This window comes from Calidris pugnax, unplaced genomic scaffold (assembly GCF_001431845.1).
Source record: "Calidris pugnax isolate Ruff unplaced genomic scaffold, ASM143184v1 scaffold44, whole genome shotgun sequence".
NCBI classification, from domain to species: domain Eukaryota; kingdom Metazoa; phylum Chordata; class Aves; order Charadriiformes; family Scolopacidae; genus Calidris; species Calidris pugnax.
The window spans coordinates 16,178,517-16,198,179 of record NW_015094506.1 but is presented as its reverse complement, the minus strand read 5'-3'; the positions used below and the strand labels follow the sequence as shown (position 1 = coordinate 16,198,179).

Genomic DNA, 19,663 nt, shown 5'->3' with positions numbered 1-19,663 from the left:
TTCCTCACTGGGATGATGACAGACTATCTTCAGCCTTGTGAGAGTAATTTGCATGGATTCCCTCCGTAGTCATCGGGGAAAAGGGCACTTCTCCAGGGGACTGATGGAAAGAGAAACTTCCGTTTTCCTGCACCCTGTTCTTTCCCCTGGTCTCTGGGAGTTTGTCTCTTTCCACCAAATACAGAGAGAGCTCATGGAGGCTGGATTAATTAGATTCTTGTTGTTCTGTGTAAGAGCCCACAAATCAGAGACACTGTTATTTTTCCTGATATCACTTCTAGTTCTGTAAAACTGCCAAGCATCTTTTCCATCTTTACTGCAACATTGCTAGCTCTCATTTCTTTTTGATGGCATCATCTGTTTTGAAACTGAGGGAACAGAGTACTCTCCCTGAGAAGAGAAGCCTACCATGCTGGCTAGAACAAGGACACTGCTGCTTCTGCCTGTGACTAGCCTCTTTAACCTGCCTTGGTTTAGGTGATGCAAAGACTACATTTGTGCCAGCCATGGCTCTACCAGCTGCCCATTTGAGAAAGTGAAGGTGTTTTTCCACCTTCTTCCTGGCACCCAGCAAGCAATCAGTTGCTATCTACTTTATTCCAGGCTCCTGTTTCAGTATTTGATCCAGGCTTTCATTTAAATTGGAGTATAGTCCAATAATCAGTTTTGAGCAGATGGAAGTTTGTAATGATAGACTAAGAGGCATTAGAACCAGTGGTTTCCATCTCCATATTGCATACTTTCAACCTTTTATTCCAAACCTGACAATGCTGGCTGTTCCTATTGCAGCAGGAGTTCCTGGGGCCGTATGGTTCGAAAGGTGAAGTCATGCCTTATCAAAGGTAACCATTTTATAGTAACCATTGAACATTTCTCTGCATTTATTTTCCATTAACTAAAGGTCAAAGTAAGACCTTTCTTGTAATTTACAAAAGTAGCAAATACAATTTATAGAGCTATTATGAAAATATTGCAGTGTTTATTTTTTTGAAAGTGGAAAGAGTATTACATCTCCAAATTGTGATCAAGCAAGATTGTTACTGCCTCGTTGGTTTGGTTTTTTTTAGTTATTCCTTTCTATACTGTATGCTAATAACAATAGAGCAAAACAACCTTAATTCTAATAGAATGGAGTATAATGATGAAAGTTGTCTCTAGCAGAGATTGTTTTCTTAAGAAATTTTGCTCGTATTCTTTGTCTGGTTAGAGTGCAGCAGGGTGGGAGCATACGGGGCTATTGCTTGCTGTGATGTTATGTACATGTGGGTGAGAACTGAGGGGAAGGACAGGGGAGGCTTCATCGATGGTTCTTGTGCCCTGAACCCTCTCCTGCAGGCTCCACCTGCTTTGGTGGGGATTTGAATTTTCTCAACCTTTTTATCATCACAGCTTGGTTTGATTCAGAATTAACATCTCTTGTTAAATATTCATATTTAGTGGAGAGGCTTCCGCTTGTTATATTATGATGATTTTTATAAACAAATTGTTGCAGATGAAAGCAGAGATCAGATATTCCCACAAGGCTGAACAAAAAATGAAGGGTTTTCTCTTTCTTCCCCAGTAACGTTGGTCTGGGATCCTTTTATTCTTTATGTAAGCCTTGGGGCTTCTTCAGTTTCAGTTTGAGGATGTATCATGTGTTTTTCTTTTACCAGCGATACTTCTTCCCCCAAAGACTCTAAAGCACTTTTTAAAGCGCACAAAATGATTTCTGAGCTGATTTCCCTACACAGTTTTTGCCACAGAGAGTATTAGTATTATCTTACAGAGCCTTAGAGATAATATTAGCTTACTGTATGACTATGTGATATAGCACAAAACCATATGTTGCATACAGTCTGCAAGAGTTGAAAGTACAGTTGGCTTAATATAGATATGGATAAATGTGTGTGCATGTGTGTATGTGTATGTACGTACACGCGCTACTTTTGTCTCTGTGCACATGAATATAACCTGTGTATCCACATATATGTATGTATATAAATAAATGGGAGCAAAGTTTATAGGAAGTTTCTTTTCTTGCTTTGTATTGCCATATTATTTAGCTCTTCCCATTGATGTTCCTTTAATTTGTTGTTCAATGACCAGCTTGTAAAGCACTTACATAGAAAAATGTACTGCATGCATTGAAACTTTCCATTCAGAAGGTGAAAGAGGACACTTATGAAACCTTGAGGTGTTGCTTGAGGATTTCATATGTTACCAAGGGAGAGGGAGACAAATGAGTATTTCTAAGTGAGAGGTGAGGAATCCCAGTTAGCAACAGCAGTAAAAGATGCTATGGGTAGACCAAAAATAACTTTGCTTGATATTCCCTCCCTCAGTTGAGACATAGCCCCAAATGTAGCAACAGCAATGTCACACCTCTCAAAGCTGCCCCTGCATGACACACCTAAATGTATTTTTCTTTATTTCAAAAGCTATAGTAAATGTACACCACATATATATGTACAGTGTAATTTATGCCAATGGAATTACTCCTTATTTACCATATGAATTTGAATCTTGGTCTTTAGACATGCTTCTTAAAATATTTTTTTAAGAGAGGATAAAAGAGTTATAGTTGCAATCACTTTTCATTCAAATAAAGATATCTTACAAATGTTTTAATTTGCAGTTCCTAGTGCTCCCAGGGATATTGTTTTTTCCAACGTGCAATCAACAAGTGTGACCTTGAATTGGAGATCGCCGAAATCTATCCTTGGCTACTTTCAAAACTACAAGATTACCACACAGCTACAGTCCATCCACTGCAGTGACTGGGAAACTAAGGAGTGTATTGAGTATGAGATGCATCAATATTTATACGAAAATGTAGTGGATGACCGGATAGAAGAGACACTGTACGGACTGAAAAAATATAGATGGTACAGATTTGCAGTTGCTGCCAGTACAAATGTTGGTTATGGCAGTTCTTCACCTTGGATTTCTACACAAACTCTTCCTGGCTGTAAGTAAGGATGTTTGGCGTGTGTCATAATGCTATATCAATGAGATGTTCACCTAAATAAGCAAAACCACTTGGTAGAAAGTTATTTCTTCATAGATCTACAATGTTGGTGAAGTTAATAAGGATTTATTGCAACTCTTCAAGTATGAAATGTCATTATATAAATCATATGGGAGGTATGCACACTTGGCGCTACAGATTTTAATACCTTTTGGATGCTCCACTATATTTACTGCTTACCCAACAGCAGTTTCATTCCTCAGCTGTACTCCACATCTAGAATTGGTAAGTTTGAATTTTGGTTACTTTGGGTTGATACACCGTTTTCAGCCCATCACCACATTTGCGGTGTGTCAAAGAAAAGTAGTTATTTTTTTAATTCTTTGACTAAAAGTCACTTCTCTAATGTCATAACAATTTCCTGAAATTTTCCTATACATTCCTGGCAACAGAATTTAAGTCATAGTTTCGGAAGAATTCAGATTTCTTTCCACTGTATCCACCTAAAGAGATTACAAATCAAGTAGCTGTGTAACACCTACAGGACTGCCGAGACACATATTAGAACTGTCATGCCTCAGCTGAGGATTTCAGTTTCCAAGTAAGAGAAGAGTTAGTTGTCAGAGATAAATCATCACTAGGTATTTGAGAGAAGGGAACGTGAAACATAAATTATTTAGGAAGTTGTCCTGTTGACATATGACCTTCCCTCCCAGTCCACAGCCAGCCTAGGTCAGAGCACATCTGAGATCCGGCCTCTGGCCTGTGCAGAGCAACTGAGAACCACCACGAGTGGCCTGACTAAATCACAGCTCCTTCACTCCTTTCCCCTTCCAAAGAAATCACAATAGAGATACCAAGGACTTAAACAGCTGCGTACCAAGGACTATTCAACAGTCCACAGGCTTATTTTGTTCCATTCATGTTTTTACAGTCATGTGATGTAAATCCAGGAGGCTTTTGTATAATGCTACTCATAGTATCTGTGCACTCTCTATACAGTAATCCAGCCATATATCCTTAAGTGCCTCACAATTTTTCTGCTTGGTAAAGAAGTATTGTCTTCATTTGCAGATAAGAAATTGCAATAGCGAAATTCAAAGTCCCAAAGGGCAAAGAGATTTGGACACCACGATAGTGAGCATTGCAGCAGCCCATTTTTCTCATAAAGCATGGAAGCAGTCCTTTGTAATGAGAAGCACTGAAATCATCTGCAAAGTGATTCTTATTTACACTTACTTTCTTTGTCCAGTGGTTCTCATGAGGATGCCATGCCTATAAATTAATGCAGTATTTTAAATGAAAGTGAAAAAACAAATCAAGAAAAAATATAACTCCAGATGGAGCAGAAAATAGCTAACAATTTGTGCAACTCTTGAGCCAACAGCTCTAGGGAGATTTCTTACTGTTAGATGGATAGATCTCAGCTGCTGACATATGCCAATACTTCTCTTCAAAAAATTGTTACTGAGTTTAGAAAGTTAAGGAATTAAACTGGACAAAAAGGCAGATAATCAAAACACATATAATCAGATAAAGGTAGGAACCTGTTTATGATTTCCTTTCTGGACAGGGATAATTTAGGTCAAGTAAGACCTAGTTTCCTTTCAGTCCTGCTGAGGAGATGGTAGCTAAAAGTATAAAAATCTCACTAGACTGCACAAGCCCTTTCTATGTCAGTTCTCAGCAGTGGGTCCTGGTGCTCTATTACCTGGTTTAACAAATAGTGATGGCGTAGAAGTTTAAAAGTTCCACCAGTTCTTCCAGCCCAAGTGACTGGGGCTGCTGCCCTGTGTCTGTGTGGAGGGAAGTGGGCAGCAACAGCTTTCCTGTGAGCTAAATCAGCGACACATCAAGAGATGAGCCGCCTCTAAAACGCACCACTGTGGAGTCAAGGAAGCGTGGGCACTGTTCCAGCTATCCTGGATGGGTGCTGGTCTTTTTCCTGGGGTAATGGCAATCAGCTGAGGAGGAAGACAAAGAGGAAGGTGACACGTCACAGCTGGGTAGCCAGCTGGCAGCTCCAGCCTGCTTCAGCCGTGCGGGGAGCTTCCCTGAGCAGCGGCTGATCTTTAGCGAGGGCAGGTCTCTAGCTACCTGAGAGCTAGAGCTCATACTTTCCAAAGGCTATTCCTTAGAAATATTGTTCAACAGGCTAAAAAACCTTTGTTCCCCTCTTTCTTTCGCAAAGGGTACTGCCTGTAAGCAGGGAGGAGAAATTAGGATGCACAAAAGAAAAGACTGACCCGTCACTCTGGGCAGCCTTGTGGAGTGTACCCAGAGAACAGGTGTCGATCCCCCTCTCCTTTCCCTCATGGACAGGGCCAAGCATCCTCTGGATTAGCCTGCTGGTACACAGCCAGTAGACAGGGTCTGTTAGGGCTTAAGGGCACTTAGCTGCTATGTAAAATAGCCTGAGTACTTAGCCCATAAAATCAATGGGAGTTGTGTTTGCAGATTTGAGGGCAGAAGTTAGCCACTGCTTCTGATTTTCAAGAAATGCCTCTGTAAGACATTGCTTCTGCCAAAGGAGAAGTTACCTTAGTTATGAAATAATAGTCAAATGATTTTTCTTCAGAAATAATTGGGTTCTCAGAAATGTGTGTTTCTGCCAAGCCTAAGAAAACTACTACAATTATTATAGTCATATTCAGGAAGTTACAGCATTTAAACTGAGAACCGTTACACTCAGTACCCAGAATATAAAGAAATGAAATTTCAACAACAGCAAAAAATATGTAACAGAAACCCTAAGTATTCTTACAATTGCTGAGGATTTGACTGTTGTCCTAAAGCAGAAATACTTAATAATTCTGAATATTCAGTGACCAAGGTGAGGATCTTAGGTATTTATTTCAGTTGTTCATTATGGAGGTAAATTTAAGGCTACAGGAATCCTTTTTAAGATTCTTTAACTCATTTGAAAGTTTCAAACAAAAAATAATGGCTGTGTTCCATACTGAAAGTGGTTATAATGTTACTCCGTGGAAAATGTTGTAGGTTGGTCAGTACAATCCGGTTCCCACATCACACAGATAAACTATTCAGCCTCCTGTCTTGCAGATTATCCTCGCAGGAATTGTCCTACTGTCTCATAAAGTAGTTTGATGGCACTGTTATTACTTAGCTGATGGATTACCCAGGAGGCAAATCTACTGTGCAAGATGAAATATTTTCAACATAACCTAGATTTATATAGTTACTAGTACAGAAGATCACAGTGTTATGTCCCAGTAAGGGAAAGGGCAAGAAACGTTTTCCACAGCTAGGGAAACTTTTTTCCTTCACACCTGCACTTACTCCAAGTTTCTCTTTTACTTTTATAAGAAGAATAAGATTGGGCAAAATTGTGCTTTCTAAGGGAAAAATCGCTTTGGAGGGTCAGTGTTAGGTGGAAAGTGAATGACAGTGAGATCATTGACCTCATTTTGGATCTTGTACAGTCACACAATGCAATGTTTTTTGGAAAACTGCCAAGTCTCCTAATGCCAGGATATACAGAGATACAAAGGAAAATCCCAGATGTTCGAATGTCCCATGAAGGCTAGGACATAGATGCATGGGGCAGAAGGTTATGCTTCTCTTTTCAGCACCTTCTTTCCCAGTTCTTGCTGATACCCAGTTGCTTGGTAGATTTAAAGAAATGTTTCTGTGTGGTGGAAAGCAATGAGATTTCATGTCTTGCTGCATGCCCTTTCTTCTGGCAGGTTTTGCCTGAAACTTGTTTTTCTTTGTTTCTTTCATTCTCTCAGAACTAAACATTGGAAAGTAAATACGGCCTGATATAACATATAAATGTTTAAATATCAGTAAAAGTAATCTAGGTGGTTATAAAATGAAATGACTGAAATTCACACTTTATTTTTGTTGGGAAAAGAGAAGAAAAGAGCTGGTGTTAAACCCACAAGGATGAATTTCTGTTAGAAGACTGGAGTATTCAGTCCTATTTTTGAGGATTATGCTAAATGATTGGCTATCCAGACTTATCTTCAAGCTAACACACTTAACTGCTGCCTTAGCATCAGGACACAGATGGATGGGAAAGATGACCCTGACCTCTATAAGACCCACATTCCTGTGCAAGGATAGAAGCATGATAATCAGGAAATGATGGTTATTAGTTACAGAAAATGCATTATTGTGAAAACCAGGAGAAAAGCGCTTATGAGAGGAAGTGATTGGATTATGGGGGAATGAGAGAATAAGGCTAGGTCATTTCTACTGAGTAAATTGCTGTGATTTATAAGAGAAAGGGTATAGTGATATCATGGCCTCGTATTGACTAGATTAATTTCACAAACAAACCTAAATCAGAACATGGCAGTTACCCACTGAAGCAAACAGTTTTTACAAAGATGGGTTTTGTAAGAGCTGAGACACATTAGAGACATTTCATTTTCTAGTTTTCTTTCTAATTATACAGGTTATTTCAGAAAATATTCCTAAATTTCAGTATCATTGAGTTAATGACTGTTATTGCACTTTTTTGGATGAAAATAAAGAGGTATTAATGTGTAGTTGTATTTTAAATAAGTATCTTATATACAGCATACTCAATTAGAATTTTCTTGCAAAGATCTAAAAATTTATCAAATATAAACTGCACATGGAAATTATCCATACAAATAACTTCAGGATGGATAATTTGTAGATTAGATTATGTTTTAAAATTATTTCACACCATTGCTGGCTAATGCATAAACCTAACATGGCTTCTGAAATAAAATATTGAGAGATTAAATGCTCCATTAATGCCATGAAAAAGTAATGGAAAATAGTCTTTGGAAACTTGGTTGGTTTGGAAACTAAGGCTTGAGAAGCTACATATATAATTTTATACTTTTTTTCAGAGATTTCAGCTGATTATAAAAGTGGTACCACTGCCATAGTTGCTGAGATAATTGTTTACACTAAAAGACACTGAGCAACACATGTTACCTGCAAAACAGACTTAATTCGTGTTAATTCCAGTTTTTAGGGAACATGCTTGCCCTTGCATTTTGCTTTAACTGTTCTGGATCCCCACTCAACAGCCAGCCTTCTCTGAGCACTCTCTTCTTTCACCACCTCTCATGTGCTTTCGTAGGTCATTCAGTTACACTCTTCATTCAGTTGTTCCATGCTATTCAGTATTTTTGGGGATTGCTTCCAATGACTGAATTTGATCCTGCCTACAAAGTCTAGTATATTCCTGCTAATCTCAGCACAGCAATCTACCTCCTGTACCATAGGATACCATAAACTCTTCACAGCGCCTTATCAATTCCCAAATCTTCCTGGTTTATTCTAAATCTAAAATTGCAAAATTTTCACCTTCACAGTGCAAAATTTTATGATTTCTCTTCATTAATCTGTCACACATAATTTCAATAACTACATTCCTCCTTCCATGCTATTTTCCTTTTCCTAACCTGTTTTCTACCTAAAAAACTAAGTAGCCTTATATACACTCCAATTTTCCTCATTAAGCCCTCGTACCTGATGATTAATGGTGAAAAAATACATATTCATGCATTAAGCATGTTTGAGAAAAGAGACTGCATCTTCTGATTAGGATAGATATGATCACCTTTATCATTTTATATAACAAACTGTTCACTGATATGTAGTACTCATAGTAGTGTTTTTTTGTGGTAGATTGAAAAAAAAAAAAGGCACCATGAAGCCAAGTCCTGGAAATATGTACAAATCTGTTCTTGCTTCTAAAACAGGCTGTTCACCAATACGTATCACAGCTGTATTTTTTCATAGTAGACCCCCCCCCCCAAAAAAAAAGGCACCATCGAGCCAGGTTCTGGTATTATCTACAAATCTGTTGTCACTTATATTCCAAATATTATTTTCCTGAAATTTACCACTGTCATTCTGAAAAAATAATAGCACTTACTGAGAACTGCTGTGTTATTATTATGATTCCATTGATTTCTTATTCATGAATAAGAAATAACTAGGTTAGTTCACATATCACCTTGACCAAAGGAAATGTCAGGGAAATACCATTTCTTAATGTAAACTTTCTTGCCTGCTTACAATTCCTATAACTTTTTTGTGTTTTCTGAAGTTTCTCAACATGTTAAGAATAAGTTGAAATGAAATCTACTAAATGTTTTTTTTCTATATCAAACTATGTGCATCAGTACTTTCCAACATTGCTGGTCCCCAATCAGTATCAAAGCTTTATTTTTTCATAGTAGGCCCCCCCCCCCCAAAAAAAAAGGCACCATGGAGCCAGGTTCTGGTATTATCTACAAATCTGTTGTCACTTATATTCCAAATATTATTTTCCTGAAATTTACCACTGTCATTCTGAAAAAATAATAGCACTTACTGAGAACTGCTGTGTTATTATTATGATTCCATTGATTTCTTATTCATGAATAAGAAATAACTAGGTTAGTTCACATATCACCTTGACCAAAGGAAATGTCAGGGAAATACCATTTCTTAATGTAAACTTTCTTGCCTGCTTACAATTCCTATAACTTTTTTGTGTTTTCTGAAGTTTCTCAACATGTTAAGAATAAGTTGAAATGAAATCTACTAAATGTTTTTTTTCTATATCAAACTATGTGCATCAGTACTTTCCAACATTGCTGGAAATTTTTTCTAGCATGCAGAAGACCTTGTGTTTTCACAATTTCTTGTACTTTGAAAGATTTGACATACACAAATATATTATGCTTGTTTATTTGTCTAAATAGTTATATATATTTTGGTTGTGTCATGTAAAACACATGTAAATAACTTGTAATTTAAAAACCCTATAATTTCATTTTAAGGAAAAGTTGTAGGCAGTTCATACTCTAGAGAAGTTGTAATAATTGCAATGAAAGATGTGTTTCTAAATCACACTGTATGCTTTATGTGTGAGAAAGAAAATGTGCTAATTATTTAGGCAGTATATAATGGTAAATGTGAGAAAAAGTTTTGTTTTCAAATTGAAAAATAATCTCTACTGGCCACTAAAATTACTGGGTTATTTGTTGGGAATATTTTTGGCCATGATTCACATACATACTTGTTTTCTGCAGCTCCGGACAGTCCTCCAGAAAATGTGACTGTTTTAGCTACATCTCCTCACAGTATTAATATCAGCTGGAGTGAACCTGTCATCATCACTGGACCAACATGCTACCTCATAGACATTACCTCAGTAAGGCAATTCTGGTTTATTGTTGGTAGTAATACAGATGTTTGGTGATACAAATACCCCAGCAGATGTTCTTATTGAAATTACAGGACAGACATAAACTGGATTGAAAAACAATATGTCTGTTTCTATTTCCACATAAATTCCACATAAGAATTGATTGTACATTTATAAATTTCTTAATGGGAGATAATTACTTGGTATTAAAAAATGTGTGCTAATAGAGATCTTGGAGAAAGAAGGGTGTAGCTATAAATGTACAGAGGAAAACAGAAGCTGAGCTTTGTGGAGGTGTACCTCATTCTAACAACAATGAAGCTGTTTGCCAGTAAAAATGATAAAGATTTTTTTTCTTTTTACTCAAAGGAAGGAAAAAGTTAATTGTCATGATTTTACAAACCACAGTGAAAAGCCTAGCAAACGGAAGTGACTTGTACAAAGTTACACAGTGCATCAGAGGGCAAACTTTAAAGTCAAACTGGATTTCCTACTTTCCACTTGGTGCTCTGTCCATCAGATTAGCTGTATTTTGGTAGCACAGCAATAACACTTCTTTCTCCTTGATCTTTATAAGAAAAAAAAAAAGGCTGACATAAGAGAAAAGCTGTAGTGGCCTTTCTCTTTTCATCCTTTACTACCCTTATAATACTCCTTAAAACAACCATTAATAAACCTCATTTCCTGCCCTGTGGGAAGATATGAAACTTTCTAAGTTCGAGCACATGAGAAGTTTTAAGTAGGGTGTATGTTCCCTGTTCTTCCAGAAATTATACAAACAGAGCTATCAGTGAAAATGAGAAGCAGTTTACCAGACTTTACCCAGGAAAACTTGCTGGTTTTAGCTTCAGAAATCCTGAATCAGTTTGTTAGATAACAGGAAAAAAAATAAGGACTACTTCAAACTATTTGAAGACTTTAAATAGAAGATTCTTTCAATTTTCAGAGAAGAAAAGAAGACTATTGTGTGTGTATTTTCAGTGTTTCTGACTCAGACATAAGAATTACAGATATTCTAAAATAATAATGCTGAGATTTTTGTGCAAACGAAATTTTTAGGTAGATCAGTAAAAAATAACAAATATTTTTAAGCTCCTCAGTGAAGTCACAAGAGGGACTAGTGTGTAGTCCTGCTATTTTTTCTTCCTCTAACTTCATTATACAATGTGTAGAGTGCAATCTGTTCACTTCTGAACAGACTTACCACAGCAATAGTATGACAGGGTGAAGGAACTACAGTAACAAGGGGAATACTACCAGGAACAAAGAATGGTTCCTTGGCCTGTTGGGTCAGGCATAACAATTTTTATTTCTCTTTTACTAAAGTTAGAAAAGACTTATTTCTCATGAAATTTCCTGCACTTTTGAGTAAACAGCATTGTAGTGCATCAGCATAAAAAAAATCCTTTTCATGCTTTTGATAAAACTTCCAAATTCAATTTTGAAAGCATGATTTTTTTTCTGTGTAATATTTAATCACTTTGTATTTAAACAATTTTCTCTAATAGTTCCTAAATTATAAAAAGTTTGTCATCTGATTCTACACCATGAAAATATTATAAATACATTATCAGTACAAAATTACAGTAGAATTCATAAAGTGAGATGAAGTATGGAATGTTCCAGGTGAACCTGCCAGCATTCAGAAGGAACTTAAAAACCTGTTTTAAACATCTAGTTTGGAGGGCTTTGGTTTGGTTTTTACAAAGTAGGGTTTATTTTCCAAATATTTTTCAGCCATCTAGCATTAATTTAGGAATTTCTTGTAATCAGATGTTTTCTGTCTAATGATCAGTAACTACAGGGGTCAGTTCTGTAGATGATCATCTTAGTAGACATATCTATTCCTTCTTAAAGGCCAATAAAGCTGTCACAATCTTTTTTCAGTGAAAATTTGAGTATATATTTTATTGTCCCAGTGGGAAATTTTTAAAGAAGACTCCAAATTCCACAAACTTCCTCTATGTGTAACTTTACTCATTTTACTTCTCAACTGAGTATCTTTAAGGGCTCACAGAAATAGAATGTTTTTAGATTTGTACTCTGTGATGTCTGTATTCTTAAAAGTTAGTAATTCGTATTTATTAGTGAATCTATTAGGGTTCTGTTTAAATTGTTAGGATGCTCCTTGCAGTTTCTTAGGTCAGAAAAGCTAGAAAGTACTCCCTAATTATTATTCCTCTAAGTCATATTTTAGTTTGTTTTGCTGCCTACTATAATTAGAATAAAATATTCCTGAAAATAAGTAAGGAAGACGGAACTGAACCATTAAGCTTCAGGAAGAATAGAAATAAATTTAATGATGTAGTGCTGTGATTGTATTTTAGCTCTTGTATAAATATTTATATGCCAGATTTTTGATAGTCAGATAGGAAAAAGTATTTCAGCTCTTCATGGCCATCCCAGGAAATGAATGTCTGTTTAGTCCATCAGAAAGTTTAGTTCAGGTTAATTCTCAGTGGGGATAGATGCATATCTGTCAAATAAAGGTATGCTTGAACTATTCTAATGTTTTAGCAGCTGCATTTAATACAGATTTCATCCAGTGGGAAAACTACTGTACAGCTACCTAATCCTCTTTTCAAATTACACACTAAAGAAACAATAATGAAAACATCATTAACTGAAGTAGTGGGAATAAACATAAAAAGAATTTTTTAAATGATACTTGATCAAACACTAGAAAAGCTCCCGTTTTTCCCTTTTTCTCCTTTTTTAAGCTAACATTAGAATTGATTAATTGTTTATAAAGCCCAACACTAGATTTTTTTACAGAACTACCGATTATTTAAAACGTAGAGATGATAGGGATCCCAAGAAGTAGTCCAGTCCATATCATGCTCGAATGCAGAAACAAGTGTACCTAGAATCTTTCTCACAAATGAGTCATTATCCTGTTTTTTAAAATTTCTAGTGCTGAAAATTGCTCAGCAACCCTTGACCAATTGTTCTAGTTTATAACTAAACATATACTCATAGTTTTAGCTACATATTTAGGTATGGAATTGCAGTTTTTGTAATATTTAATTTTAATCTCGTTTGGTGCAAATAAAAATTCCTGTTTGTGTTTTCATGAACTCTAGAAACAATGGTTTATCTTCAATTTACTAACGGTCTTTTTATATTTTGAAGTTATTACTATATCTTCCACCATCCTCACATTTTGTAATCGAACCCAAATTATTTCTGCATTCCAGTTTTTCTAGTGAGAGAATTACACCCTCCCCACTGTCTCATGAGTAGTGCTTCTATTTCTATACCCCAAGGGAAATAAATGCACTTTCTGCAGTCCTATCAACATTATATATTGCTGCCCGATATTCTTTTTGGTTTTGTGTTCCAAATAATTTTCTGCTATGTAGCTGCTCATCTTCTGAATTTGTGGCTACTTTGATTCACATTTCAGGTCACTGCACCTTCCCTGGCCCAATGTCTACCAATGGGTTCATGTTTGCTTGGTGGAACACAGCACCAAGCAAAGAGCCCACTCGTTTAATCTCATACTTCACAAAGTGCTAAAGAGGCAACACATGGGTGAGATGGGAGTGCGCTCCCCTGTGCAACTTTTTAGACTTGGTAGCTGGAGACTTGTGAACCTTTCTATGTAAGTGGTTAGAAAATTGGAAAGAGAAATAAGGTGTTCAAATAATAATGCCTCGATTTTGCCTGTTTCAAGTCTTGTAATCGAGTTTTTTTAATTATTATTTTACAGGTAGATAATGACAATTATAAAGCTCAATTTCTGAAGACAAATGATGAGAGTAAAGTCTTAGAAATTTCTGATTTAAAAGCCTTTACAAGGTATTCTGTAGTAATCATTGCCTTTACGGGGGATGTTAATGCTGCACTCCTTGAAGGCAAGGCTAGTTCTCCGGTAATTGTCTCCACTTTTGAAGCAGGTTTGTATTATTCTCTACTTTATATGGATCAAACTTTGCAGTTTTTCTTTCATGTGACAAATAAATGAGAGTTTTGAGCACATGGTGCACTTTTAATGCAGATTTGTTCTCACAATATTTTTTCAATATTTAATAAGGTAGCAATCAGCAAAAAAAAGTGGTGGTGATAATAAATACTAAGATTTACCTTTAGTAATGCTGACATCTTAACTTGCTTCATGGAAAATATGGATGTGTGGAACACAGCCATCTAGATTAGTTCTATAGTCAGTGAAGAGAGGTCCTATCTATATTAGCATGTATATATATATTTATATATATATGAGATACCTATTTTAGGAAGGGATGACTGCCCCCTGTGGAGGTGCCTGTTTCCCTTAAGAGGTTATTGAAAACTCTATACAACATCCTTGGTCTTGATGCAAAATTCAAACGTAAAATTTAAGTGAAGCGAATGCTACCATTTATAAATGGTACCTGTACTGACTTGAGGACACGACCTATGCATTCTCAGTGGAAGAAGGTTGCTAGTGAAGGCCCACAGGGATCTGTGCTTGGGTCAGCTTTCCACAAATTCAAAACAATCTGGAGAATGAGGTAGATATGAAGGTGACAAAAGTTGCTGATGCTATTAAGTTACTCAGAGAAATAAGACAGAGATGAAAGTGAGGAACTGTGTAAGGACCTCATGACACCAAGAGACTATGTTGTGAAGAAGTAGATAACATTTGCTCAGGAAAATATAAACAGATGTACATGGGGAAGAATTGTTCACTAACGATAGTTAAACAAACCAACCAAAAAATATCTGAAAAGACATTGAAGTTTTGTCTTATTCAAACTAATTATCAACTGTGTATAAACTACAATAGCCTTATCTCTAGTGAGGCTAAGTGCAGGTCAGCCTTTTTAGCTATATGCTTAGGTTAATTTCAGATTCAGACATATTATACAGTGATTGTATTTATCATTTATCTTTCTTCTGATGTATGAAAATCCAGTGTACCATGTGATATGATATGATATGAGTGTGTGTATATCTCTCTAATGCCTTTAATATGTTAAATTCTAACAATTTCATGACCTGTGCATATCCCTAGAGGCTGATATAGTCTTTTACTATGGAAAAATGAATGAAGATTAAATTTACTTGGTAGCTGAGTCTGTCCTGTGAGCAATCTTTTTTGGTAGCCTTTTCTCTTATGTGAAAATGTGATACATTAGGAGGTGCAGTAACCTTAGAGAGGAACAGTCATTTTTTCCATCTCCTCTGGTTTGTACAGTCTAGCATATGACTGAGTTAAGACCAATTTACACAGACTTACTCCAAAGAAGCCTGAGTAAGCATTTGTTGGCTGGTGTAAAAAACCCAGAAGGTATGACAACTGCATCTAAATCCTTGGCTGAGGGAATGTGTTTACCTTCAGCTGCTTGATTTCACTATTTAGAGGTCATGCTACATACTTGTCTGCTCAGGTACAGCAATAAATATTTAGCTGCCTGGAAAGAATGTTACAGCCTTTTCTTCCAGATAGGGACATTGGGAAAATGATTTATACCTTTGCTGTCTTGAGAATAAGCTACTGGAATAAGCATCTGACAAAAAACTGTCTTTGGGAAAAACAAGTGTTGTGTTTGTGTCTGGGCATCGGCTAGTGGAAAGTTTTTTTTCTAACAAGTTAGCTGTGATAAGCAGAGACTCTGAGGAGCACAGTGGGTTGTTTATATGTTGGGAGGGAGCTTGCTGTTGACAGAGAGGGATACTCAAGACTAACACTTGCTTCTTGCTTGTCAACCCGTGCAAAGATTTGTTTACTCCAGACATATTTGAAGGTATAATGATGCCTTCAGGCTTTCTGAGTAGAAAATCAGAAGAAACTTTTGTGAGTAGAGACTATGGAGGGTGATCTAAGCATTATTTTTAATATTTGTAGCATTAAATGCTATCATTAAGACTAGGATTTCACTAAATATTCAAGTTTTTATTGTCTTTATAAATATCTACATATGCAATAAACATTTGAAATGTTTTTAATAAAACCAGAAAATACTAATGAAATAATACTGATATGCAAAAATATAATTTGTAATTTTTCAGGTTTTGCTCTAATAGTAATAATAATAAACTAATTAAGTGGATTATTGAAATATTTATTCCAGTGCCTGAAGACCCACCTAACAACATAACATTTCAGAAGATACCAGACGAAGTAACAAAGTTCCAAGTGACATTTGTGCCGCCATCTGAACCAAATGGAAATATTCAGGTGTATCAAGCTATGGTTTACAATGAAGACGACCCTGCTGCCATCCAGATCCACAACCTTAGTGTCATTGATAAAACAGATCAGTCAGTCACTGCCATGATAGAAGGACTAAAAGGAGGACATACCTACAATGTCAGCGTAAGAACTGATACTTTTCCTTTGGATTTTTTCCTTGATATGAGTGAGAAATCAGTCTGAACAGGGAACATAGACCAAGGCTGAATATAAGGTTTTCATGCTGAGAATGTTGGCTGGGGTGTGAAGAGAGACAAGTCTAAAGAATGAGGGGACCAATGAAGAGAGTGGAGTGAGTGGGAGCAAGACACATCACCAGTGGTTAGCTTTGTACTCTGGACCACCGTTTCAAGTGCTAACAAAGCAGCTTGTGACCCGTCATGGGTACAAGCCTAAATCTCTGTCTCAATTCCACCACTTGCATTTGTCTTGGCTCAGATGAAAGGTCCAGTTCTGCCAAGGGAGCTTGTTAGAAGTATGTGCATGAAGTCTTTTCAAATAATCAGAGACTAGGACATGAGAGGAGGCGACATAACTGTTTAATTATGTGCTTGTTTTTCTCCTTTCTGTAAGAGCTAAATTACAACCGATGAAGTGTTACTGTACTTAGGATCATAGAGAAAAACGAAGTCAGTTCTAGCAAAGTGTGAATGACAAAAGGAGTGTTTCAGCATTCGTCCTTGTTTCAAATGTATCCAGATTTGGCCAATTTGAAGCTATTACATATACTCATTAAAACAAGTGTTTGTTTTTTTAAGGTCTATGCAATTAACGGTGCTGGTGCAGGGCCAAAAATTCAATTGAAAATAACCATGGATATCAAAGGTACGTCTCATTAAGTACCCTTTAGCTGAAATCTCTATAAATGCTGAAGAAATTGCTGTTCTACATGTGAGTGCACAGCTGTGTGCCTTTGTCTATTATTTAGAGGCGGCATAATGTAGGAACAGGAACACATCTGATGGCCTCGAATTACAGTGCTTAATTTTGCTGTGTGTCACTGCCCATTTGCTATTTGTATCTGAATGAGACTTTAAACCATGTGCAGACAAAGTGAAGTAATCATATTGACTCCAGTATTTTAGTTACCGTCAGCTCAGAAGAATATCACAGAGGTACAGCTAAGTATACAGTATCACAGTTGTGGAAATGAATACAGTCATTGATTGAAATTCATTGAAAAACTAAGACTCAGTCTTTTTATTGTTTTTCTCTTTTAATTGAAAACTGATATGCGGAGGCATTTATCAGAATACAGTTTTAGAGGCGTAAGGCATTAAGCAGAACATTAACTTGTCCCTGAAAATATGCTGAAGATTTGTCTTGCATAACACAGTTATGTGCCTGAACAAAGTACTTGTACTGAAAACATTTTAAAACAAAACTCTGTGGTATATCTTTGTTTAAAACCAGAACCACCACGACCTAAAAAGAAACCAGCAGCAGTTTATGATTCCAATGGGGCATTACTTGTCACAGCTACAACAATTACCATCAGAATGCCAATATGTTATTACAGTGATGATCATGGCCCTATCAAGAAGATACAAGTTCTTGTTGTGGAAGCTGGAGGTAGAATTTTATAAATTCTCTTGAAAATTGTTTTCAGTTTTTTTATTTCTTTTTTTTTTTCAGGCTGTTTGTCTTTTATATCTATTCTTGGCTCTCAGTAATTTCACGTTAGAAAACAGCTATCAGAGTCACTTTAGCTGTGGCAACAGTACGAAGAGCGAAGTATCTTTCACAATACTTGTGGGCTGGGCACTGAATTTTGGGAACATTTACCAATGAGTCATCATCCATTCTGTTTGAAGCCATCAATATTATTCTGGCCCTATTGTTATCATTATATTTCTTTTAATTAATTTCTTTTAATTAATTTCTTTTTTAATTTGATATTTGTGAAAGGTAAAAAAATCTGAAACTTTTTTTGCAAGGCTGTTGTTCTGTTGCTGTCAGAGTTGCCTGTAAAAGAATGCAGTCATGTGCAGTTGATATTGAATGCAGTCTTATTTCATAACGGGGTCAGAAGGGTTTATATAAATCCCTTCTGTAGACTGTGGGTTCGAATGTGTATTCCCTTGTACGGACCGATGAACATTTACTCATATGAACAGTGCCATTATACTCTTTTGAGTAATTGCCTACTAATGTGAGTGGGAGTTTCAAGATAGGACATCATATGGTCAGGCTTACTTTACCTTTACAAATGCCAGGTATTCAATTCCCTTGTTTTGCTTGCTTTCAGAGTATAGAAATAAAGCATTCCCATGAAGTCTCTCAACTTTTTCTGAATTTTGCATTTTAGCAGTAATCCTACAAACCTTTACTTCATAGTTATTGCTATGAAGATTCTCTTGAACTGATAGATGTGTAAATACTATATTAAGCAAAATTTTGAAGATTTTTCTTCTGAGTTTGCTAGGTACTGTCCACTATGGAAATCTAGTAATTTCATTTATGAAACAGTCTTTACTGTCTTTAGAGAGTAAACACTTTTTGCTGTCTTTGCTAGCCGTGCTTAGTTTGAAAGTCAGGTGGCTTGAATAAGTTATATCTTCTACAGGCAAAGCTCATGTGTGAGACTGCCCCTGAAATTTTCTAGTTGTGATTCAGTTGACTTACTCTTATCTATAACAAACTATAGATAGTGTAGATAATAGGGAAATTTGGGTTCAAGTGCAAATACAGTTATAGACTTTGTTGTGTAAATGGCAGCAAATGCTAAGCTTTTAAAGATTAATTTCCTATTTAACTTCTTCAATTACAATCTGGTTAGAATGTAAATTGTTTCTGATTATTTCTTTTCTTGATAATAGCACAGCATGATGGGAATGTTACTAAGTGGTATGATGCCTACTTCAACAGACCAAGGCCATATTTTACAAATGAAGGCTTTCCAAACCCACCATGTATAGAAGGAAAAGAAGATCTGAGTGGCAAAGAGGAGATATATGTCATAGGTGCTGATACTACGTGTATGACACCAGGCAGTCAAAACAAAATATGTAATGGCCCACTGAAACCAAGAAAGCAGTACCTGTAAGTACATTTATCCCTATATTTGTTCAAGATAAAAGTTTAAGTGAAATATACATGTATACAAACATACAAAATGTGTAGTTCCAGTATGAAAAGGTGAAAATTATCTTCATGTATCTCTAATTTTAAATTTTTTGGTTGAGCATAAACATGGGAGACAAATTTTTTAAAAGATTCTTACTGATTTCTTAAATTAAGTAAACCCAAAGTCAAGATAAATAATGAATATAGTTTGATTATACATTTAAGATACTGAGTCCTTGATGTCTGTCATAATGTCATTTTAGGAGGTAAATTATTCTAGCTTATATTATACTAAAACTGACAAGTATTTTTTAGTTTC

General features: G+C 36.1%; 1 protein-coding gene across 1 annotated transcript in view; it reads left to right on the top strand.

Annotated features, from left to right (window-relative positions):
- Positions 1–19,663, top strand: part of LOC106901096 (phosphatidylinositol phosphatase PTPRQ-like) — a 147,163-nt gene that overhangs the window by 83,358 nt on the left and 44,142 nt on the right. The window contains exons 43-49 of the mRNA XM_014963448.1: positions 2,618–2,950; positions 9,982–10,103; positions 13,810–13,996; positions 16,157–16,401; positions 17,037–17,103; positions 17,692–17,850; positions 19,098–19,320. Coding sequence (XP_014818934.1) covers positions 2,618–2,950; positions 9,982–10,103; positions 13,810–13,996; positions 16,157–16,401; positions 17,037–17,103; positions 17,692–17,850; positions 19,098–19,320 — 1,336 coding nt within the window. The remainder of the gene's footprint in view (positions 1–2,617; positions 2,951–9,981; positions 10,104–13,809; positions 13,997–16,156; positions 16,402–17,036; positions 17,104–17,691; positions 17,851–19,097; positions 19,321–19,663) is intronic.